Raw genomic sequence first — 24,277 nt, 5'->3', positions numbered from 1 at the left:
CAATTCCCATGGGCCCCTGCCAGCATTTGCTCAAATGTTCTAAAAAGATTCTGTTTTTAGTACTAGAAGAACAGTTGAGACCAGGGTCACCTTCAAGACCAGCAAAATTCTGCACACACACACAAGTTTTTAATAATGTTCTTAACTGTGGTTTTAGAGAAGATGTACATGTAAGGCATATTGTGAACTATCGTGAGTCGGTGCCCAGGGAGGGGGTGTATATTAGAACTAATAAATCTTTTCCACTTAATATATTTCTGGTAAGGCCTTGGTGGAGGAGCTGGTCTCACGGCTTAAGTACCACTCAGTGCTTAACACCCACTCAGGGCAGCTGTCCCGCCCCTGAGTACCTCCTCCTCCAACCGGCTTGCCTGTCTGTCCAGCAGCCAGCCAATCGCCTTCCATCCCACACCCCTGACCACCCCTCCTCCTTCCACTTCCCTCCGAGGCTCGGAGGCTGCAGATCCCTGCTGATTGAGAGCTACCCCTGCCAGCGAGTTCCCCAACAGCTGCCTGCAGCTTTTCCAGGTCCTGGGGGGAGAGGGAGTCGTCCGCAAAGTTCTTTCACCCCACTCCCCTATTCTAGCGCCCTTTGTATTCCTGAATGCGACAGGCTTGGCCTCTAGTAATATTATAACAGTCCAGAATATTTTTAAATTGCTCCTCTTCTACACTATAATAGGACCGCTCTGGGGAGATCTTGACGTAACTGCCTAGAAGAACCTCACACTGGCAAAAAGACTGAAGCCATACCCCACTACAGGATGGAGCAAGATTTTGTTGACCCAGCCGGGGCCGGAGGGTGAGTTTCGACTCACCTGGTTGGTCAGGTGAGACGTGAGGTCTTCCGACAGAGGATCGTAGTTGAGGCAGGTGAGGCGGACGTAGCCGTGGCCGAAGAACAGCATGTAGGGCAACGTGCAGGCGATCAGGAGGTACGACCGGACGTCAAACTTCTTCCCCTCGAGCAGCAGCGGCCTGTCGATATACCTGTGGGGCCGGAGTCAGCATCCATGGGGAAAGGCGGACGGGACAACTGACAGAGGGTTTAGATCAAGTTCTCGCGAAACAGATCAATGGGTCCCTGCCCCGAGAAGAACACAATCTGTAGTGGCCCCGGCTTCAGAGGGGGGTTCCAGGGTGTATAATGACACCTTGCAAATGGAAATAAACTAATCTGGCAGGGAGCCAAGATGCCAACCTCCAGGTGGAGCCTGGAGGCCTCCCAGAAGGACAACTGATCTTGAGGCAATGGAGAAAAGGCCTGCTTAGAAGCATGGACACTAGAGCAGGGGCAGTCAACCTGTGGTCCTCCAGATGTCCATGGACTACAATTCCCATGAGCCCCTGCCAGCATTCGCTGGCAGGGGCTCATGGGAATTGTAGTCCATGGACATCTGGAGGACCACAGGTTGACTACCCCTGCTCTAGAGCATTACACCTGGATTGCTCTCACTAGAGGGTTGGAGGAGAAGCAGCCGATGCAGCTGCTGGCTTCACTGGAATGTCACCGACGGGGGTGGGTGGGATGTTAGAGGCTTATGCCAACGGCCCAGCACAAAGCTCAGGCGGCTGCACCGGTCCCTTTGAAGCTCTCTTTCGTGTTCCAGACAGAAAGCAAGCTCTGATCTCCTTCTCTCTGTCTCCTCCCTCCCCGCCTGGGAAAATGCTAATGCTCTGTCTGCAAAGCAAATTAAATTGGTGGCGGCCGGAGATGGGGGGGGAAAAGGGGGGGGAATAAAACCAGGAAGGAGCCTTGATCACACCCTGCAGGAGATCCTTAAAATGCACCCAGGGCCCTGCAGGAAAAGGGTCCAATTAAACCACTGAAGCTTCCTTGGGAGCTCAAAGGATTCCACCAGGGAGGAGGTTCCCTGCTGCGTCTCTGTGTGATGTATTGCTCTAGGGGAGGGCGTTCACTCCCAGTCAGCCGGGAGCAGAGTAAACCTGCCACAATCTGGCTTGTTTGGAGTGATCAAATACGCCTCCAGACAGAGAAAGGGCTGAAGGATCTTCTGTAAGAGGAGGCTGTTGTGTGTCTGCATGAGTCTCAGATCTGTTGGGGAGCCATTTTGAGAGTGGCGGTATAGAAACGTAAATAAATAAATCTTAGCCTCATTCCACTCAGAACACTGACTGGTACAGAACTATATCCAGCGGACTCTGCAGAGAAAAGGTGAATCTTTCGCTCTGTAACAAGCGATCTTGTGTGCATCCCTCTCAGGCAACCCCGTTTCCGTATTTCTGGATTCTCTCTCTACCTTTGCACGATCCTTGCCTGGGGGATTTTGTACGGCAGCTTCTTATAGACGGGATCGTCTTCGATGGTCTGCAGTTTGAGCTGAAGGCTTTTGACTTCCTCTTGGCTTTTCAGGAGGAATATCCCTCGGCCTTGGTTCGAGCCGGTCGGCTTGCAGATCCAGATATGGGGCTCTGGGGCGAGAGAGACAAAGGGACGGGGGCGCTCCCGTTAACCTCCATGGGAAGGAGCCTTCTGAACGGTCCCGACACGGGATTTGCACAAATCGGTTTGCGGAAGCCTGTGAAAGGATGCTAAGCTACCTCGGTAGATTGCGAAGAACAGTTCTCTCTCGTCTTTGGTGTCCAGGCGGAAAGTCTCGGGGAAGAATTCCTCCATTTTTAATAACCTGCAAAACCCAGGATAACAGGGGCGTCAGGGGTGGATTAATGAGGCATGCGATTGTCCTCGAATCAAGGCGAACCTTGGGAAATGTGGCAGATAGAACGGCAGTGGTCATAACTCCCCAGGCCCTGCCTGTGATCCCTTCCGCTGACCCCACCTCTGCCCAACTATGAACTTCTGCAGCTTTCCCCTGCGAAATCACTGAAAACCTGGCCTCCTGAGAAAGAGAGAAGGCTCAGAGAAGGCACTGACTTTGTATTCCTGGAGATTTTCCGCATCACTCGCTCATACTCCCGGAGGTTCACCAGAAGGCCTATCTTCGTGGTGAGGAGCTTGTTGTTCGGGATCTGATAAAGCAGCTGTTCTCCTGGAGGAATAAAATCCGTAAAAGTCGATGGGCGTGGAAGACGAAGAAGGAAATGACGGCCAATACGCCTACGGAACCCCCGGCCTTTTATCCACCGGCTTTTCAAGGGGGGAGTAGATAGATTCGTGGACGATACGCCCATCGAGGGCGGTGGCCACAATGCCTGAATGGAACCTCCATATTCAGAGGTAGTGCGCTCATGGCGGCTGTCGCCTTTTAGGGTGGATGCAATAATACGGAAACGAGACTGTAGTGCCCAGGCACTTGCATGGCTTGTATGGCTTGAATGAAGCTTAGTTTGCTGTCGCCGGCTCAGAACGATTTCTTTCGCTCTGTCCGCTGGAAATTGGCAACCTGCGCTGGGCTCTGTACTCTCCGCGCCAGCCCTCCCCTCTTACCTTCCCGGAAGTTGTAATAGGTGTCCCGGAACTTGGTCTCACACCACTTGAGGAGGTAGTCCTCCCTGCGGTTGTCGTAGATGCGCTGCCACCCCTTGTTCTTGCAGTAGACATTCACTCTGCAAACCGGGAAGAGGGGGACGGCTTCATCAGTTGGGGGAATCCGTTTTTATACCCCGCTTGACCCTGCCCAAAGGCGTCTCCAAGCGGCTTCCAATCGCCTTCCCTTCCTCTCCCCACAATGGACGCCCTGGGAGGTTGGTGGGGCTGAGAGAGCTCTGAAAGAACTGTTCTGCGAGAACGGCTCTAAGCAGGCTGACTATACCGTATCCTTTTGAAAGGGGACAGTACCCATTTTCCTTTTTAATAGGTTTGCTGTACCGTTAAGTTTTGTTTTGCCTCTGTGCTGATGTAACCCATGTCATTTTAATTTATGCTTGATTTCTAAGTAAACAGTTTCACAAAGGTTGGCCAAACTGTGGAAGTCCATGGACTACAATTCCCAGGAACCCCTGCCAGTGCTGGCAGGGGCTTGTGGGAATTGTAGTCCATGGAGATCTGGAAAACCACAGGTTGGCCACACCTGAAGTATTTGGGCCTAGGGTGCAAAAGGTCATGGAGCATGGGCAGTTGGTAAGCTTGCACCTGCAGGAGCCCCACCCGCTCAGTTCTTCGGACCTGCAGAGAGGAGGAGAAAAGGAGAGAGAGACCAGGAGTTTCTTTGAAGGTGTGCAATGGGGCCCAAAAACGAGGGAAGAAATGCTATTTCAGAATTTCCTTTTAGGGGCTTCTTTAATAAACGGGTTTTGAAATTAAACATAGTCTTAAAAACCCATTCCCCTACAGGAGTTATTTTGGCCAGGACTTCAAATGCTCATGTATTTGCAAGCCCAAGAGTAATGACAAGCTCAATATGTTTACAAAACTTTTTTTATCATCTTACTTTTATGAATGCAGAATATTTAACCCCCATTCCCATTTCTGCCATCCCAATGTCCCCTTTTTGTATCAAGGAAACAGGTTCAGCCTAGCTCTAAGAAGGGGGTGGGGAGGAGTGGGGATTCGAACCCAGTTCTCCAGATTAGAGTCTGATGCTTTTTAATCACAATAACATCCTGGTTTAGGAAGGAGGCTGGTGGATTAAAACCTCCTTTTGGCTGATGAATAAAAAAGGCAGGCTGCCCTAGACAGTCACCAAGGGCCAGCTAACAAGCCGTATGGGACAGCGGCATATAAATTTAATAAATAAATACATCCATCCATTGGCTAGGGTTACCAACCCTAGGGTGGGTAATTCCTGTAGATTTGGGAGAGGGTGGAGCCTGGGGAGGGTTCTCATTGGGGTATAATGCCAAAGAGCAGGGATGGCTCAACTATGACTTGTGTCCATGGACTACAATACCCATGAGCCCCTGCCAGCACATTTTCTCCAGGAATACTGATCTTTTGTCATTTGGATATCTCTTGTAATTCTGGGAGATCGCCAGGTCCCACCTGGAGGCTGGCCATCCTATCGGCCAGGCTGGGCCGGGCTCCCAATCGCAACAAACCTCTGAGCGTTTTGCTCTGCGCTGCATCCCTCCCACCTTAACTTGGAGAAAGTCAAAAATCAGTCCCAGGATTGGAGCAGTCTGCTGCAGCTTCCCAAAACCGTGCATCTGTGCAGCTTGTCCCTCTTCCAGCACACTAACAAAACTTTGTCTCTCCAGCGTGGGCAGGGGCGTCGTGAACCGTGAGTGAGGAGCGCACGAACAACTGAATGAACAGCAACGGGTAAGGCATCCGTCCTGCGCTGTGCAAAATGTGGAGCTGGGTGATGAAATGATGCATTTGTAGGAAACAAGACCCAGTTAGTCCAAGCCCCGGAACTGAAAGAGGAGGAGGATTGGGGAAGCATTCAGCCCTGGGAGGGGGAAACAGGGCCCAACCGGACAAACCTCCTGGCCGTTCTTACATGTCAACTCCATTGGCTCCCCCGATGTAGAAGAACGGCCCCAATCCGGGGGCTTCTTCCGGCTTCTTTTCTTCTGGAGGGTTCATTCGCGGCGAGGCTTTCGGAGGGGCTTTGTTCCCTTTGCACTGGGTTTCATTCGTCGGGTCCCCTAAGTTAGAAAAACCTGATAAGGGAGAGGAAGGGATGCGCTTTAGGGGGTGCTCCTCCTGGGTGCGTTTTCATGGCAGGCTCAATACGGGGTAGTTTGCCAGACATGACCCGGTGCTTGCACAAGGGGATACCTTTACCTTTTACCTCCAGGGTGCAGAAAAAAAGAGGGGTCAGGCCTTTTCCCCAAGGAGTTGACAGAATAAAGTTGGACGTAGGAGTGAAAGTTAAGGGGAATGCAGAACATAAAAGCAAGGCTGGGGGGGGTGGGGTGGGGACTGAGAATGGTTACTCTTTGTTCAGATGTTTGTGTCTAGGTGTTTGTTCAGATGTTTGTATCTTAGCTGTGGACTGGCCCAAGGTCACCCAGCTGTCTGCGTGTGGAAGCAAACACAGTGAGGTAGATGGGGCTGAGAGAGCTCTGAGAGAACTGTGACTGGCCCAAGGTCACCCAGCCGGCTGCATGTGGAGGAGCGGGGAAGCAAACACAGTGAGGTAGATGGGGGGCTGAGAGAGCTCTGAGAGAACTGTGACTGGCCCAAGGTCACCCAGCCAGCTGCATGTGGAGGAGGAGCGGGGAATCAAACACGGTGAGGTAGATGGGGGAGAGAGAGCTTTGAGAGAACTGTGACTGGCCCAAGGTCACCCAGCCGGCTGCATGTGGAGGAGCAGTGAAACAAACCTACTCTCAGACAGTACCACCGTTGGGCATCTTTTGGTAAGTTTTCATGCGGGGGGAAAAGAATGAACTTTGAAAGTGTCCAAGTCTGGATGTTTAACTTCTAGGCATAGAAGCCTCTGGACTAATTGAGAGAAAGAATGGTTTTATTTGGGGGGTCTATCTATTTTATGTGTTTTATATTTGCTCTTTTTATGTATTTCATCTATATTTTATGTAGGCCGCTATCAATATTTTAACAGCTGTAGAAGCACTGTATTACCGTGGAATATTTATTCTGGAATCCATCTTTATTTGCTGCTCTTGCACCGTAATAAATTATAACATGATTACTTGGTCGGGAAGGGCTGTCTCTGCCCTAGGGCAGGGGTAGTCAACCTGTGGTCCTCCAGATGTCCATGGACAACAATTCCCATGAGCCCCTGCCAGCAAACGCTGGCAGGGGCTCATGGGAATTGTAGTCCATGGACATCTGGAGGACCACAGGTTGACTACCCCTGCCCTAGGGCACCCGCGTGGCCCGCAGAAGGTCCCAGGTTCGATCCCGGCATTGCCAGTGGAAAGGATTTTTGCACGCTGGGCTAGTATAGTCCCCTTGCCTGAGTCTCCGAGGAGCCATTTAGGCAGCACACCGGCCTCAATGGGCCGCCGCCAGTCTGCCTCCGCCCAAGACAGCCCCATCCATCCGTACGACAAATTCCACCAACAAATCGATTTATGCTTTCCCGGTTCTCGCTCCGCTGGCAGATGTTCACGAGCCTGCGCAAAACCTATTGGATTTCACAGAGCATACAGGGAAGGCAGTCCTGCTCTCTGGGGGCCAGGAAATAGAATCAGGCCAATTAATTAGGGGGGAAAGACTTAGAACAACAGACAAGCCCCCCTCAGGGATAAGTAGCAACCTCCTTGCGGGGCTCCGCCAGCTTGGTAGCTAATTGGCTCCGGGTTCGGTTACTCGCTACACATCCCTAAGGTTTTGGACTGAGGGTGTCTGTCGGGGGCACTGCCGGTTTGGTTTCTTGGCTCTTGAAGCCTTGCCCTGAGCCAGGCAGGCCAGGTTAGCTCGGTCCCATCAGGAGCTAAACAGGATCGGGACCCAGTTTGCTTTCAGGCATGCACAGAAGCTCCTGACCCCCAGGAGAACATTCTAGCAGCTGCAGAGAAGGACACTGATGCCCGCCTTCTATTCACGTCCTTTATTATAGACCTCGTTACTCATAGAGAATAGGTTGGAGGGTTTTTTTTTTCTCTATCTTGCTGTATCATATGTGTATTCGGGATCAGACCTCTGAGAAGGCCTCCTGTTGGGGTCGAAATGTGTCGGTCCGGCACTGGATGGTGCATATTTTGTGGTTTCCGTGATTAACCTACGGGCAGTCTGCTTTTAACCTTTTAACGTTGTGCAGAATAAATGTTACTCTAATATGGATATTTTGTGGGCATCTCACCCTTTGGGTCCTCCTTAAGCAAGCTGTCCCTCAGGGTGCCCAAGCCCTCCCAGGAGATGGCTCCCGAGTTCCCTCAGGGCTGTATTCTCCCGTGGAGCGTAGCAGGACTGCCTGAGGCCCCGATTCTGCGCAAGCCTCCTGGCTTGACCAACGGGGTCACCGGCGCCCTCCCTTTCCCCCTTCCTCGCCGCCGTCCGCCGTCCCATGCCTTTGCACCGGGGTCGTCCTCCCGCACGTCTCACCTGTATCGCAGTACGGCGGGTTCCACCGGAAGCCTAAGCGAAGGGCGGCAGCTTTCCCACGGATCTCTAAAGATCTTTCATCGATCCATCCTAGAAGCCAGAGCATTTTGGTAAAGGGGTGTGCTGTTTTCCACAGTGGCGGGGTGCTGGGAACGGAGACAGGGACGGGGGCCGAGTGGAAAGGGAGCGTGTTCACCCTGTTCCTGGGACCAGGCCGGTTGTTGTAAAGCAAAGGGCTGCAATTCAGGCTCATGGGATCCCTCTTCGGGAGGGGCCAGTGGCTCAGCGGTGGAACATTTGCTGGGTGCGCAGAAAAGTCTCAAATTTAATCCTGGGCGTCTCCGGCTAAAGGGACAGGCGGTAGGCGACGTGATAGACTCTAGCTGGAGAATTGCTGCCGGTCTGTGTTGGCAATAACAACCGTGCCGGACTCAGCAGGAGGCAGCGTCGCGGGTGTTCGTGAAGAAGAGCCTCTGCGTGGCACGCAGAAGAGCCCCGGTTCAGTCCCCAGCATCTCCTGTTTAAAAGGAGCGGTCGGTAGATGCCCGGAAAGACCTCCGCCTGAGACACCGGAGAGCTGCTGCCAGCTGAGCAGGCAACACTGATTTCAATGGACTGATGGGCCGATTCGGTATCAGGGTGGCTTGGTGAGGTCACACGTGACAGAACAGGGTCCTGTGTGGGAGCTGTGCGTGTGGGGATGTGATGAAGCCCACCCTGGGGCCATTTGGAGAGCGGCCTGCTACAGCGCAAGCCTCAGGCACCTGTGGCCTTTTGCCCCCTTGCACACCTGCCTGGCTCATTAGTTAACCCCGGCTGAGCATCCCCTCCCCTCCTGGAGCATCTCCACGCGGCTCTCATTAGCACTACTTCCGAGAGCTTCTCACTGCTTAATTAAGAAACATTTTCTGCAGTGGAGAACCACAGCTTGCCTTTTAAGAGCTGGCTGACGGCAGAGGAACAGAAAGCTTTTCCAATCTTAAAAGGCAGGGAGGAGAGAGAGGGGCTCCCTTTGCTGCCTGACTGTTCCTTCGTTTTCCCATTGATGAGGGCTGCCAGATGGCCTGGTCCTGGACACCCCACTCCAAATGCCACGTCCAGTTCTGGCCGCCCTCCAAGCGGGACCTCGAGATCTCCTAGAATTACAGTCCACGGAGATCAGTTCCCCTGGAGAAAAAGGCTCTTTTGGGAGAGGGAGAATATGGTGATTTATACCCAGATTGAGGTCCCGTTGCTTCCCAAGGCCCTGCTGGCCGATTGGTAGGGCTCCCAGTTCGAATGACGTAGCTCCATCTGATAAGGATCCCACAGGTTATGGGCCCTGCTTATCTGCGCTACGGACCCAGTGTGGTCTTGCAAATAGAGGGACAAAGATTTGCATGGGCCAGGTTCAAATCTCCATTCGGCAAAGCTTACCGGGTGACTCTGCCTGTTCTACCTCGTAGGGCTGTTGTGAGGAACGCAGAATGATGCGCGCCACTTTGGTGGGATCTCCTGCGATAAACTTCTTAGCTTGGCAGCAAGGATGAATTCCAAAGCTTTCTGAGATCGATCCAGATCTCCTTCCGGAGTCTATGACCCGGAGGACCTTTCTGGTAAATATGGGGAAACGTGATCCTACCGCTGCCAAGTTAAACTATGTACGTTAGAACCACCAAGTCACAAGCCGTGTATGGCGACCCCAGCAAGGGTCTTTTCAAGGCTAGAGGAGGTTGGCCATGGCCTTCCTCTGCAGAGCCTTCCTTGGTGGTCTCTCTTCCAAATACCAACCCTGCTTAGCTTCCAAAATCTGATCAGATGGAGCCAGCGTGGCGTAGTGGTTAAGAGTGGGAGAGCCAGGCTTGATTCCTCACTCCTCCCCATGCCGCCATTTGGGTGACCTTGGGCTAGCCATTGCTCTCTTAGAGCTGTTCTTGCAGAGCAGTTCGGTCAGAGCTCTTTCAGCCCCGCCTAACTCACAGGGTGCCTGCTGTGATGAGAGGAAGGGGAAGGTGACTGTAAGCTGCTGTGAAACTCCTTTTCTATGCCACGCCACCTTCCTGGCCCAAGTTAAGCCACACTTCCATGTTCGAAACATAACATTTGGAGACACGAGACCTCAAAAGTGTTGGCGATTCAGTACCTGAATCCTGCGTTCCTGCCTCTTTTCTCTCTGGCTTACTGCAAAGTGCCATCCTGTTCCATTTGCGTTTTTGCAAGAGCAGGGGAAGGACGTTGTAGTGCATAGGAGGGCTCTGCCTGGATCAGGCCCACGGCCCGTCTGTCCACCGCATTCTCAAAAACGATCCTGCTCCTCTCCCAAGGAGGTCGGAGCAGCGTTTGTTTTATCCTGACAACAGCCCTGTGAGGTGGGTTAAGCAGAGAGAGAATCGCTAGCCTACGATAGCGAGCTTCCTGGCCAAGTCGAGATTAGAACCCAGATCTTCCTGCCTGGCGCTGTAACCAAAGCACCACACTGGCAGTTTAGTCTAGCATCTGGACTCCCCGTCACCTAGAAAGTCCAGAAATCAGCATAGAAGCTAAAGCTTCCTTCTGCCGGGGTCTCTCATCGGAGCTCCACTGCCTCTGGACATGGAGGCTCCATGTAGCTCTTTGCTTTATGTGTCGCTCTTCCGTTTTTCTTTATATAAACCCATTTGTATCTCCACTTCCTCCGAGGGACATGTTGCCTGATGTGCAATCCATCCTCCCTCGCTTTTTTTTTTGTCACAATAACCCTGCGAGGTAGGTTCACAAGTCACCAAATGAACCTTTGTGATTAAATCGGGATTTGAACCTCGGTGGCATGGATCCAGTACGTCCACACTGGCCATCCCAGCAAACCTGTTAGGCACTCCCTTTTTGGCCAAGGAGGAGAGGGCCAGGTGGGCCGCCGCATCCCCTCCCTCTCTGTCCCCCAAGGTTTTTGCACGGTTCATCTGGAGCCGAGCTGGCTCTTGTAAAAGACGAGGCTCAGGGTGGGCTTGGATGAGGGCCCCCGGCCCAGGCGTTAGTGAGGCAGCCGGCTCACCTGAGAAGCAGGTTGGTCTCCGGAGAACTAAGAGGGGCGGGAAGCAAAAAAGCCGTTTCCTGCAGACCTGTTGTGTCAGGGGAGTTGGTGGTGAATCTTCCCTCTTTGAAGCCATGGGTCCTCTAGAAGCTGCCCGGCCCAGATCATAATGGGGAGGCTGTGATGTCACCCCCCGTGATTCTCGCTAAGGTTACCGGCCATCCAGAACTCTGCCCTGGACAGCCGAGATCTCACCCAGCTGGCAACAGAAGGGACGGAGGGGATTTCCGGAAGGGCTACGGGATTCTGGAAGGGGCCATTCTGAGCCCAATAAGAGAGAAGGTGGAAGCAGACCTTGGTGCTTTCAAGGATGGAAGAAGACCTTTCCTGTGTCCGGCAACCCGTGGGTGCCAGGCACCTTGCAGGTTAAGCAGAACCACTCTAAATAAAGATAGTCATCCGGTCCTCAGGCACTTGCATAGTTTTAGAAACGAGTCACGGAACAGATGACAGATCAAATCCCCAAAACAGGGATTCCCCCCCATTCCCTGCCTCCATGGACTCGGCCACAGCCTAATCCATCGCATCTGGAATGGTTCCGGGGCTCTTCGAAGCCTGGAAAATATTTCAGGGGCTCCTCTACAGTCACAAGATTGAAAAAGGCTCCCCTAGAAGTGAAAAGGACCACCGAATTATGGTCACAACACGAGGAGGCAAGAGTCACTGAAAAAAGACACTCGGGGCAGGAAAAGTGGAAGTGGACAGGAAAAGCGGGAGACCCAAGAGGAGGTGGACGGACTCCCCCCAAGGAGCCGGCCCCTCCCTTCGCGCGGATTACGAGAGGGCATTTTGGAGGACGCAAACGTCTCGGGTTGTCCGTAAATCAGAATTAGTGTCTTGACGGCCCCGAACACACAACACACTCTATCACAAAATCACGTATTATTTCCAGAGCTCCACAGAACAGATGTTTGGTGCCAAAAAAAATGTCAATCTTAAAACGGAACACGGGATGTGTTCTGCAGACTGAACGCGGGAACGCGGGTGAGAGATGGGCTCTGGGATGTTTCCAAAAAGAGGGGCAAATAGGCGTTGCCCAGTTCATTTCTGTTCTCGTCGAGAGTCGGAGCAATTTGTTTTTGGCCGTGGGTTTTGCAGATGCATTTGTAACCAATGTTGTACAGCTTTGAATAGTGCGCTGTCTACAGTATTTACGGTCTTTCTGTAGGGGGCACACCCTTTATCCCGATGATAGATGCGTGGATTTTGTAATGAATGCTTTCTGGAAAATTAATTTGTCCATATGACAGGAGAGGGGGGAATTCAGCCTGAGGAAACAGTTTGCAAATGAAATCCAGCGGGAGATTTTCAGTTGAAAACGTCAGGGAAGAGACATTCTAAATCATCTCTAACCAAAGAGCCAGCGTGGTGTACTGGCGAAGAATGGTGTCCTCTAATACGGAGAGCTCGATTTGATTCCCCACTCCTCCCCATGCAGCCAGCTGGGTGACCTTGGGCTAGTCACAGTTCTCTTAGAGCTCACCAAGCAATTCCCAAAGAGCTCTCCCAGCCCCACCTGCTTCGCAGAGTGTTTGTTGTAGGGAGGGGAAGGGAAGGTTGTCAGCCACTTTGAGACGCCTTCAGGTAATGAGAAGCAGGGGTACACAAAAACAGTTCTTCTTCTTCTTCAAAAGCTACCGGAAAAGAGAAACCAAAAATGTGCATGTTGACCACCAACCGGGAAGGTTTGCATTTGGTCCTATGAACTGCTGTTTTGATGCAGGAGAAGATGCAAAACCTTTGCAAAGATGGCCAGAATGAAATAACTTGAACAAGACCGGGATAACGTATAATGACCCAGCCCCAATTGCCCCCCTCCCAAGCACAGATTTGGACAGGGAACAAACGGGCTTTTCTCGTATGAACCCAAGCCCAGCTCCCGAAGCCTCTGGTCCCACCTTCCCCAACTGCCTCCTGAGGAACGAAAATAAAGCCAATGCCATATGTCCAAAATATAATCCCCGGATTGTGATATTTTGCTTTGGTTTTTGAACAATCGTACCTGCTTCAGCTCCTACGAGTTGCCGTTTGGAACTTCGCATTTGATGAATTCCACCCAACAGAACGTTAAAAAATGAAACATGGGGAAATTAAACCCCCAGCCAGTGGGGTAGCTGGAAAGAGCCAAATATTCAGGAAATATTCCACTTGCCGATGATTTACTTCAAAGGCACCACTCGGGATCTTTCTGGCAGGGAGAAAAACCAGCCGCCTCCATCGGCGTAAATCTTTCTGCTGACCGTGTCTCGGAGACCGAGGAAATGGCCGGACAAAAAATGATTTGGGGGTACTGGCTCGAAACAGCAAATGTGAAATTTTGGCACCATCGGGGGTGAAGCTTGTCCGTTGCATCGGGTCCGGGGAAGGGGTAATCATGGCTAGGGTTGCGGGGTTTTTTTACTCGTTAGCAGCGCTCGAAATGGGCTGCCTGCAGCTGCGGAGTATAAGAGCCAGCCCCAAACGTGTGGGTCCTGAGAAGATGGTGCCTGTAACAAAATTGGAGGATGTTCCAGACAACGTCACTGTCGTGTGCGAACATCGGCTTCCGAACCCTGAACCCGGTGTCCGCCCCCTGATTGTGGTAAACTGAAGTCGAAAAAGCAGATCCAAACACGCAATCGCAATATTTATTCACTGCATTTGTTATCCCGTCCTTTCTCTGCGGAGTTCGGGGCAGCGTACCTCAGCCCCCACCCCCTATTTGATTATTTATTTATTTAACAGTTTTCTGGACCCTGCAGGAGGATGTTTCTCCTGCACCAGCCTTTCTGTGCTTGGGCCCGCCACCCTGTGTCAGAATTTCGAAAGTCCCCACTGACTTCAGAAGATGTAGAGTTGGGTTCATTTATACCCCGATTTCATTACCCAAAAAGAGTCCCCAAATGGCTGACAAATCGCCATTTCTTCCTTTCCCCACAGCAGGAGGTAGCCGGAGCTGGGAGAGTTCTGTGAGAACTGCGACTGGCTCGAGGTCGCCCAGCTGTCCGCGTGTGGAGCAGGAGCAGGGAGTCAGATCTGGTTCTCCAGATTAGAGTCCACCACTCGCAGGACCCCGGCTTGGATGATGCTATGGCCAAATCTAAAGTTGCCCCAAGCCTGTAGCTGCTATTGGAACACTTGGCATTGGCGACGGGGGGTGGGTGGGTGGGTGGGTGGGTGGGTTGCTGTGTGCGTCCTGCCCCTGCAAACCTATTCACACGGACCAGGTGTGATACGCCCGCAAGGGGGACCCAGGGTGCCCTCACCAGGCAATCGGAAGGAACTGCAGCTCTCCGTTGTGCAACGACATAGCGGCTGAGCTGGGTTTCCCGTCCCATCGTGTTTGGACGCAAAGGTCCGGACCTCTCCACTGGGCCCACTTCTGCACAAAAGCCCCCTGCCCCTGCAAAACACGGGCTGCTTCTGTGGCCACTCTTGAGAGCGCTGAGGCTTTGGAAAGCGTGCCACCCCTGCCCGGCAGAACAGTGGTGATCTTAGGCCGCGATCAGGCGGGCTCCCTGGTGAAGTCGAGACACATGGCCGTCTCCGCCTCATACGAGGGGGCCCATAATTGCCAACCCGAGGAGCAGATCAAAGTGGGCCGGCCCCCTGGATTCTTCCCTTTCAAGATTAAAGGTGAACTTTCCTGCACGCTGTAGATTTCTGACGCGCATGATTTAAGTCTGAGCCTCCCCCGGCCTCTCCCCCTCCCCTCCTTGATGTTTCAAGATGGGCTTTCCTCTCCCCGTGCTTAATTATCAGATCAGTCCCCCTTTTCCCCTCGCAGTGGATCCAGAAGCATTAATTTGGGATTAAGATGGTAGCTGCTGCAGACAGCGGGGCATCTGTGTGGGCGGGGCTGGCTGCTGTCCTCTCCTGGGGGTGGGGAAGAAGTGCTGAGTTCAGATGCTGGCCCCAGACCAATGAGAATGGGGGCCCCTTCTAAATATTTTATTTTGTTTTAGTATTAGGCTTGTAGACCATTCTTCCCTGGTGACAGTCCAGAGCTTTAAAAGTACATACGTGGGTTTAAAATTCAGTAATTGATGGTCTACACCAGGGGTAGTCAAACTGCAGCCCTCCAGATGTCCATGGACTACAATTCCCATGAGCCCCTGCCAGCGAATGCTGGCAGGGGCTCATGGGAATTGTAGTCCATGGACATCTGGAGGGCCGCAGTTTGACTACCCCTGGTCTACACAGCCGGGCTGTCAGCCAGTTTTGCGGACGCCCAGCGGCAGATTTACGATGTAATCCGAAACAGAGTGACCCCCTTCTAAGTCCATTAAGTCCGTATTCCAAGAGCGGGGTACAATGCTTAGCCTACCTTTATTAGAAATCCCGCTACACCAGCGTACTAGCAAAGAAATACATTTGAGGCTGGCCTTCATGAGGACTAGAAGGTCACTTCTTTGGTGAACAACAGACGGGGTTGATTCTACCGGATTTTGCATTGGGAGCCATATGATTAAACTGAGGTGTGAAAATCCAAGGCGAGTTTAGCAAATTCCCGGGGCAACCCGTGAAGAAGTCACAATTCAGTGCTGCTTCTCCCGGCTCCACGCAAGAAGCCTATTTGGTGTTGCTAAACTGGGCAGCGTTTGACTCGTCCAGCCGGTGGACTTTGGCTATATCCTGTAATCCACATCTGAAATGCTGGTGAAGCTCCGAGTTATCCCAGACTGCATCTACGATCCGCCGGCTTCCTGCTCTGCTCCTCCCCGCCATCCCTGCCATGTGTTCTGCCTCCCTCTAGGGTTGCCAACCTCCAGGTGGTGGCTGGAAGATTTCCTGGGAATCCAGCTGATCTCCAGGCAACAGAGATCAGTTCCCCTGGAGAAAAGGGCCACTTTGGAAGGTGGATTCCCAGACTGATCCACCCCCCAACCTTCAGGAGCTAGAGGAACCCCCTCGCCCTGCCCGAAATTAGCAGGTGAGCCCTGGCCCTGCCTTTTCTACACCCTCCCATCCACTCCCAAGGGGAGCAACCCGAGTCCCCCCTAAAATCTTCTTTCCACGACTTCTCTTTCTTTCAAAACAACATGTTTCCCGTCGCTATTCCTTTTTATTCCAGTGATTTGGGGCTCCTCCCCCCGCTCCGCTGAAATAAACCCGCGGTCCGTCTTATTACCAGCGTTCTAACAGGACAATTAACAGCCAATATTGCCGGCAAATGAAATTGCAAGATTTGGGTGCCTTTCTGACCCACGGATGTTTGCAGCTGCCGCCCTTCTGTCCCGTCTCGCGACTAAATAGTCCAATTAATGAACGGAAAATCTTTGCCTTCGGCCAGATTGCCGGCTAATGGGAGCAGGCTTTTCCCGGGCTTTGCGTGTTCCTAATTCGCTCTTGGACGGTTTTGAGTTTTATGAAGGTCCTTTGTCGGAAAGTGGCTTTCTTCGGTTGGGAGCCAAAGTAAACAGTCTCCCAAGGAGGGCAGCTGCTTTGACCCTGCTGATTCCTCCCCTGGTTGTGTTGTCTAGTGCAGGGGTAGTCAACCGGTGGTCCTCCAGATGTTCACGGACTACAATTCCCATGAGCCCCTGCCAGCGGTTGCTGGCAGGGGCTCATGGGAATTGTAGTCCATGAACATCTGGAGGACCACCGGTTGACTACCCCTGGTCTAGTGTACTCCTCGGAACAAGTGGGCCGGCGACCCCAAGGGGAAGAAAAGGAATGGATACCTTCGCCTCACTCCTCCAGGGAAGGTATCTCTGTGGATCTCCAGGTTTTGCAACCTAAGAACCATAGCAGCTGTCGGGCAGCACCTTATACCGTCCACGGTTTCTCGTTCTGTTGAGCGTGTCTTACCCGTGTGTCTAAGACAAGTTATGGAGATCCGATCCCCCTACCTGAGGTGGATTACAGGATATCTAGAAGGATTCCGGTCAAATCAGATTATTCCCTCTGCTTTCTTTGCTCAGAAAAGAGGCACGTGTTTACCTAGGCGTAAAGGTGTGGCAATTTCCACTGTACACCTCGATCAGATTTTTAGTGGGTGGGTCACCCATAAAAGGGTCATGTGTTAGAGATGGTGGAAATGGGTGGGACATGGGTCTTTGCACTGGTTACCCTTTAAGAAAGAAGGTGCGGCGATTCACCTGCGTCTGTCGATGGAGGTCCATCCAGGTGCTGATTACCTCTCTGTGTTCCAGCTCTGGCTTTCTTGTTTCGCTTGACACCCACTAAGACCCCCTTGGAGTTTACCTTGGAGGTGGAACGGGACTTTCTGGCCGTGTCGACAGAGTCCCAGGTTGGCTCAGCTGGTGCGAGGTCCATGCTGGCCTCTTGGCACTGAGCAGCTGGTTCTGGCTCAAGAGGACCCTCCTCTGACCCACTCTCCTGGGCCAGGTGGCCCTCTAAAGAAGCACCACTGCTTCCCATACACAACCCTCCAGTCTCCAGGAAGGTGCTCGCAGGTAGAGGCTGAAGTTGGCCTTTGCTGGCCTCTTTCATGAGTTCTGTGCTCAAGTCATTCGTTCTGGAGACTCCAGAGCCTGCTCTGGACAACCCTGGAAGATCCAGGGCCTCCATCTGCTTGCTGGTCCCCAGTCCAGAGTCGCTGGCGCATTCTGCCACGTTTTGCACCTTGAGCCGCATTTCCTCGTTTCCCGGTTGTGACTCTGACGGGCTTCTCTGAGCATCGGCTTCTTTTTCAGCAGGTTCATTTTGCTTAACCAAAGGGGAGAAGATAGATTTCCTTCCGGGCAACTGTCTAGCGGACGCCCACTTGTGCTCTGGACAGTGGCTGTGGAGAGAACCAAAAATGATCAGAGGGTTAATCCAAGAGTCGTCTCATTTGGCCTTCATGAGACCCTTTCAAAGCAGACAATTGTCTGAGCTTTTTGGAGAGAAATGGAGAAACCCTTGAGAGCACCTGCTTGGTATACAGGAGGTCTCAGGTGGAATCCCTGACAGCACCAGGTGAAAGGGCCAGGCCACAGGTGAGGTGAAAGACCCCTGGTTGAGACCCTGGAAGGTGCAAACAGCTTAATCTTGACAACCAGGGATCTGATTCAGTAAATGGCAGCTTCAGGTATTCATCTCCCCTGGGAGGTCCCAGGCTTGTTATCTTTCAGCCTAACTTCCCTTTCCAGGTTAATCAGAGAGTAAAATAACATAATCCCTGGACAAATGACCCTCGTCTAGCCTTGGTGGACTGACTCTGGTCAGGCCAGACTCCGACTCAAAATCCTACGGGGCCAACGTGGACAATCTCGGCTTCCTTATTCTCTCTCAGCCCCACCAACCTCATGCAGGACAAAGGAATGAGGCCTAAACCACGCGTCACATTTTGTACTGCGTTTTAATTCAGGCGAGCCACGAAAAAAAGGCAATTTCTGTTTGAGGGGAGGAGGAGGATTCCCTTTCCTGTTCTCTTTTTGCACTCTCTGGTCCCCTTAGGGGAAGTCAAACTGCGGCCCTCCGGATGTCCATGGACTACAATTCCCGTGAGCCCCTGCCAGCATTCGCTGGCAGGGGCTCATGGGAATTGTAGTCCACGGGCATCCGGAGGGCCGCAGTTTGACTACCCCTGCCTTAGAGCAACAGGGAGCTGCCAACCGCAACCAAAAGGCCAGCCTTGGGAATACACAGCCCAGGTTTAGTTAGTTTGTTTCTGCACGCGGCAGTTCCCATTGATGGTATTTTCGTTGATTGTATTGACGATTCGTTTGGTTTCATTTGCGCAATTCACATATGCGCTGCATCTCATTTACGTGAGTATCAGCCTCAGCAAATGTGGAGGAATGCTTCGAGATAAATGGGTCTTCCACCTTTGGAGGAAGACTCCTTACGCTGGTGGAAGGCATCGCCCGTACTGGCCAGGGGTGGGAGGGGAAGGATTGCGAACCCTTCCACGAATTTTGCTCATTCTGCTGCGGAGCAAATTAATGCTAGAACATGCAGGCGCTTTATGACGAAAATTCAGCACGAGGAGACAGCGAAGCGAGGGGCTGGCGGGGATTCAGTCCGCGTGAGGGACGGGCAAAGTCGAAAGGGGAAAGAGGCGGGTCGAGGCAAGGCGGCTTTGCGGAAATCCGATCTGCAATCCCCCAAGAAGCGGAGCCAAAGTAACGGAAAAAGCTAACCTTTGCTCAGCGTACCCTAAACGCCTGAGTAAAGCTTGAGCGTATTGGGCTTGCAGGTGAGCCATGGAGAACGTCTAACGTGAACCTCGCATCCCGTTTTGCAAGCAGGCTGGGAGACGCTCCTCGGCAGGTGCCTTTTTTGGAGGGGAAAAAAATGCTTTGGGCTGGCTTGGCAGCGCTGAGCGTCCAGGTGGCTCGGCCCAGAGCTCTGAGCATCCAGGATCCGAAGGCAGCTCTCCCCTGGCCGACGCAGAGAAAGTCCCCTGTGCTATCAACAAGGGCCGGTCTCCTAGCAACCGTTGCTGAGGAACGGTTGCTAGAATTGTGAAAGCTCTTCCCGCATTGAGGAGCAGGCTTGGCTTCTTTCAGGGACATGTGTGTGTGTGTGCGTCTGCCTTGCACAAGCGCACCGTCATTTAAAACCCTAGCAAAGTTATGCAGAGGGCCACAGAGGGGTGGCATGCGTCTTACGTCGGCCTAGCGCATCACTGCCGTGGACGGAAAGGGCCCTGGGCAGAAATGGCGCGTGCTTGGGAAACTGGAACGAATATTCCCCATTTTCTTTTGTATATGTTCATTTTTGATCCCCTTCTTTTTGGATTTGCCCATTCTATCAATACGCCATATATGTGTGTGTTGGAAGAGCCTTTCTTGGTGGTTTGCCATCCCCTCCCTCTGCAGAGCCTTCCTTGGTGTTCTGCCATCCCCTCCCTCTGCAGAGCCTTCCTTGGTGTTCTGCCATCCCCTCCCTCTGCAGAGCCTTCCTTGATGTTCTGCCATCCCCTCCCTCTGCAGAGCCTTCCTTGGTGTTCTGCCATTGCCTCCCTCTGCAGAGCCTTCCTTGGTGTTCTGCCATCCCCTCCCTCTGCAGAGCCTTCCTTGGTGTTCTGCCATTGCCTCCCTCTGCAGAGCCTTCCTTGGTGTTCTGCCATCCCCTCCCTCTGCAGAGCCTTCCTTGGTGTTCTGCCATTGCCTCCCTCTACAGAGCCTTCCTTGGTGTTCTGCCATCTCCTCCCTCTACAGAGCCTTCCTTGGTGGTTTGGCATCCCCTCCCTCTGCAGAGCCTTCCTTGGTGTTCTGCCATTGCCCCCCTCTGCAGAGCCTTTCTTGGTGTTCTGCCATCCCCTCCCTCTGCAGAGCCTTCCTTGGTGTTCTGCCATTGCCTCCCTCTACAGAGCCTTCCTTGGTGTTCTGCCATCTCCTCCCTCTACAGAGCCTTCCTTGGTGGTTTGGCATCACCTTCCTCTGCAGAGCCTTCCTTGGTGGCCTCCCTTCCCATTACCAACCCTGCTTAGTTTCCAAGAGATGGTGAGATCAGGCTTGTGAGTATGTGCCCCAGCCAAAGGCAGCCCTTTTTGCTCTTCTGCAAGAGACCCGCGGCCGCCTTCTTTGGCGTTTCAGGCCCTGCTGCTGCCGTTCGGGTTCGCTGGCCTTTCTGAATGGCTTGGCTCCAGCCGAAATTTTTCAGATCATAATTTGTTACCTCTTTTGTGAGCGGCACCAGCTAAACGGCGGCTCAGGCAAGAGCCTTTGAAATGATAATGACACCTTTGATTTTTTTCAGCCTGCAGATGAAGGCTGGGACGTCACAGGGAAGGGCGGGGGGGGGGACGCACAGAGGATATCAAGTAGCTGGAGACAATCTGCCAGATGAGGGGGGGGACTGTAGCCCGCTTCCAGAGGTGGGGGATTAGAGGGCAGCCAATGCCCACGAGCCTTTGGGGAGGGGGGTGGTGGACAAAAATGATTCAAGCAGGGCTGCAAAGCCTGACTCTCTGGATGGGATGATGCCGGTCTGCTCTTTCCGGTTGGCTCGAACCAGCCGATCCCTTGGCCTCCCCCAGAGCAAAAGGGGTCACGTGTGGCCCATTCTGGTTTCAGAAGGGGGAGGATTTGCAAGCTAAGCTGAAGGGGGGCTTCCGGATGGCCGAAGAAGGGCCAAAATGCGACCTTCCTTTCTTTTTGAACAGCGGCTCCAGAGTCGAAGCAAACTAGGGGAGAAATCAGGATCTTCTTTTGCCTTTTGGGGACATGTACACAGAGGTTTGGTCGGGGTCCGGAGGGATGATGCTGAGCCTGGTTGGAGGAGTATCACACTTGCAGGACGGCACCTGCTGGGAATTCCTCGTTCCTCCGCACTTGCCTGACACAGATCCCCTGCAGCCACGTTTCGATGGACTTGAAGTGGTACTTCATGCTTCCGTAGGTCTTGGAGACAAACTTATAGGAATCGAAGACCTGCACCTTGCCCGTTTTCCACCTGGCTCCCAAGCTGCGTTCTTCTTCTCCCAGCCAGATTTCCACGTGGACGATGTCATGGGCTTGCCGTATCCCTGCAACGAGGAAAGGATGTGGGGAAAGAAGTACTGAGGAGGGCAACCGAGATGGGGTGGGAACACCTTCCCTGTGAGGAAAGGCTGAGGAGTCTTCCTGCACTGTGCAGGGGGTTGGGCTAGATGACCCTTGGAGGTCCCTTCGAACTCTATGATCCTACTCCGGGGAGTCCTTCATGGGGCTGACCCTCGACTTATTACAGCCCCTACAATGGATTCATTTTTTTGCATTTGCCTGTTTGAAGCTGGTCACAAGATAAGAACCAAAGCATAAAAATCATTAAAGGTAACAGTCTAATAAAACCCCACAGAACAAAAGCACCTAAAAGCATTTAAAAGAGCATTAAAATATAGATGCGTGTAGATGAATTAAGGGAAAGAGGGAGGAGACTGTGCCAAAAGAGGTGGGTGGGTGGGCAAACGGACAGCCAGGGGAGGGGGAGAGGAATTTGGTGAACATTTACGTTGCGTGTCGAAGTAAGTTCCTGAAATGAAGATGAGGTCTCCAGGCTTCAGGTGTTCCTCACCGGGGAGTGTCACAGGAAGGGTGTCATAGAGGTACGCTTGGTTTCCTAGGCCGATGCAGAAGCCGAAGTCTTCCTTTAAGTCTTGAACCACTCTCCGGATGAGGCCGCAACAATCCAGGAAGAGCGGAGAATCAGACTCTGGAGCTGCAGGACGAAGCAAAGGGAGCGTCAGCAAGAGGTTGGAAGGGGAACGGCCAACACTGCAACCTCGGCAGAGTGCCCGTTGCCAGAAGGAGAACAAAATAAGTTGGCGTAAGGGACAGGGGAAAATGCCGAGATGGATCAGGACCAAGGACCAACCAGTCCAGCTTTGATTGTCTCGCCAACGAAGGGCTGTTTTTAGAAATCCACAGGCAGGGCGTGATGACTGATAAAAGGTGGGTTCTGTGGGGGTATACTGCATCTGCCTGGGGAAGTTCTATTCAGGGTTAAGGACACAAGAGTGCGGGAACTGTCCATCTGGGTCAGACCGTAGCCAGATCCCACTCAAGGGCCTAATGACGGTCTCCCAGCATCTCATGTACAGTGCCCCTGAGCATGGAGGTTCCATTTAGATACTGTGCCTATCGTCAGTTAATAAGGCTGTGCTTCTATGGATTTCTCTAACCCTTTACTTAAAAAAAAAACTCTCAACGTATGGCTTTAACCATGTTCTTTAACCATAACCTCACTGGGCCGCCATATGCTCTTTTCCATCTGTTCGAAATCTGTCCATTCACCAGCTGCTTTTGAGAACCATAGATTGTAATGACGCAAAACACAGCTATTCCCCTCCATCCCATCTCTCCACCCCGCCCGTAATTTCACAAACCTCTGTTGCCTCTTCCCACCACAATCCCTCCCCAGTCAATTTCCCCCTAAACCCAAAATTCAAAATCCCCAGCCTCGTCATCTCTTTTAGCAGCTATTTCAATGTATTATTACACTTCGGACTCGATGTTGCTCCAAGGAGCCCGGAGTGGCCTACACACTCCTCTCCTCTTCCGTTTCAGCTGCACAACAACCTTGCAAGGTAGGGATTTGAACCAGCTGAAGACAGGGCCCCTTACTGCCTGGCTGGTGGTATTTCTTGGCGTAAGGCACTCCGATGTAACTCTTAGCTCGCTCGAGGAACCTCATCCGAAGCCGCCACCGGCCCTCCGGCTGCTGCAGCCGTCTTGGTACGGTCAGCTTTCTCCCAGCGAGTCTCCGCAGTTCCTCCTGCAGCCAAACCCAAAGAAACGGACAAGAAAACAGAGCAGCGTCACGGACGTCCTGGAAAGCAACCAAACTCTGCAAGGGGAGTGAAAGTGCAGAGGATCCCGGGGCCAAAGAGGGTGAGGCTGCCCTCATCCAGGGCCTTTTTAGCCTCGGGCCCAGCCTGGCAAAATGCAAAGGGAAACTGAACCACGTTCCTGCTGGGGTGAACGTGGCAAAACAGGACCTCTTCCAGAGAGGGTGGCCGAGCAGATGCCAGCGGGTCCCACCAGGTGGCAGCGCAGAGTCATTCCCCCCCCCCTCGTTGCCACCTGCCCTGGCACGGCTTTCCACCTGGGGTCCTCCAGAGGTCCATGGACTACAATTCCCATGAGCCCCTGCCAGCGTTCGCTGGCAGGGGCTCATGGGAATTGTAGTCCATGGACCTCTGGAGGACCCCAGGTTGACGACCCCTGCTTTAAAGCGAGAAATCTCTTCCCTTCCGAGAGGTTTTCTTGGTGTCTTGTTGCAGTTCCTTCCTACTTCCCCGTTGCCCTTTTCCATTTCTCGCTTAGCCAAAGGTGCCGTGGGCAGCAGGTTTCCAGGGAGCGGTGATTCCTTAAAGCGAGGGTTGAATAACGCAGGGGAGGGAGGGGGCTACTGAGCGAGTTCTAGCGTGAGAAGTTTCATTTTCTAATAAGTGCGAAGGCAAGGTTTCCATGGGGGGTTGGCCAAACCCGGTGCTTCCCGGGCATTGCAGTTAATTATCAGTCTTGGCTTGGGCTTTTCAACTTGCAGGCCGATGGGCAGAAATCAGCCGGTGAAGCTTGAGAGCGCATGCCAAATGAAGCTGACGGCACGCTAACCTCTGCTCTCCTCTCTGCTCTTCCTAGCACAGGGGCATGGTGCGGTTAATCAGCTGGCAACGTGACTGAGCCACGCTCTGAAATCTGGGCAGTGGGAGGGAAGCGTCCCCTTCAACCACACCAGCTTGGCGTAGGGGTTAAGAGCGGCGGCTTCTAAACCTGGCAAGCTGGGTTTGATTCCCCATTCCCCACTTTCAGCCAGCTGGGTGACCTTGGGGTAGTCACAGTCCTGATAGTGCTGTTCCCGCACTGCAGTTCTGTCTCTCAGCCCCACCTCTCCCGCACAGGGTGTGTCTTGTGGGGAGAAGAAGCGAAGGCAATTGGAAGCTGCTTTGAGTCCTGGGGCCTTCAGTGTGCCAAGCAGAGGCTCTTCCGCCA

The 24,277-nt window shown here is 52.9% G+C and overlaps 1 protein-coding gene across 1 annotated transcript in view; it reads right to left on the bottom strand.

Moving 5' to 3' along the window:
• Positions 1–24,277, bottom strand: part of TTLL10 (tubulin tyrosine ligase like 10) — a 100,722-nt gene that overhangs the window by 6,808 nt on the left and 69,637 nt on the right. Inside the window, exons 3-12 of the mRNA XM_077311206.1 lie at positions 22,907–23,057; positions 21,795–22,001; positions 21,141–21,330; positions 17,009–17,655; positions 5,364–5,526; positions 3,410–3,528; positions 2,897–3,011; positions 2,563–2,648; positions 2,262–2,433; positions 819–990 (exon numbers count right to left, since the gene is read on the bottom strand). Of these exons, the coding sequence (XP_077167321.1) occupies positions 819–990; positions 2,262–2,433; positions 2,563–2,648; positions 2,897–3,011; positions 3,410–3,528; positions 5,364–5,526; positions 17,009–17,655; positions 21,141–21,330; positions 21,795–22,001; positions 22,907–23,057 (2,022 nt within the window). The remainder of the gene's footprint in view (positions 1–818; positions 991–2,261; positions 2,434–2,562; positions 2,649–2,896; positions 3,012–3,409; positions 3,529–5,363; positions 5,527–17,008; positions 17,656–21,140; positions 21,331–21,794; positions 22,002–22,906; positions 23,058–24,277) is intronic.

Source organism: Paroedura picta, chromosome 15 (assembly GCF_049243985.1).
Source record: "Paroedura picta isolate Pp20150507F chromosome 15, Ppicta_v3.0, whole genome shotgun sequence".
NCBI classification, from domain to species: domain Eukaryota; kingdom Metazoa; phylum Chordata; class Lepidosauria; order Squamata; family Gekkonidae; genus Paroedura; species Paroedura picta.
The sequence above is the reverse complement of the archived record's forward strand: the minus strand, read 5'-3'. Positions and strand labels throughout refer to the sequence as shown.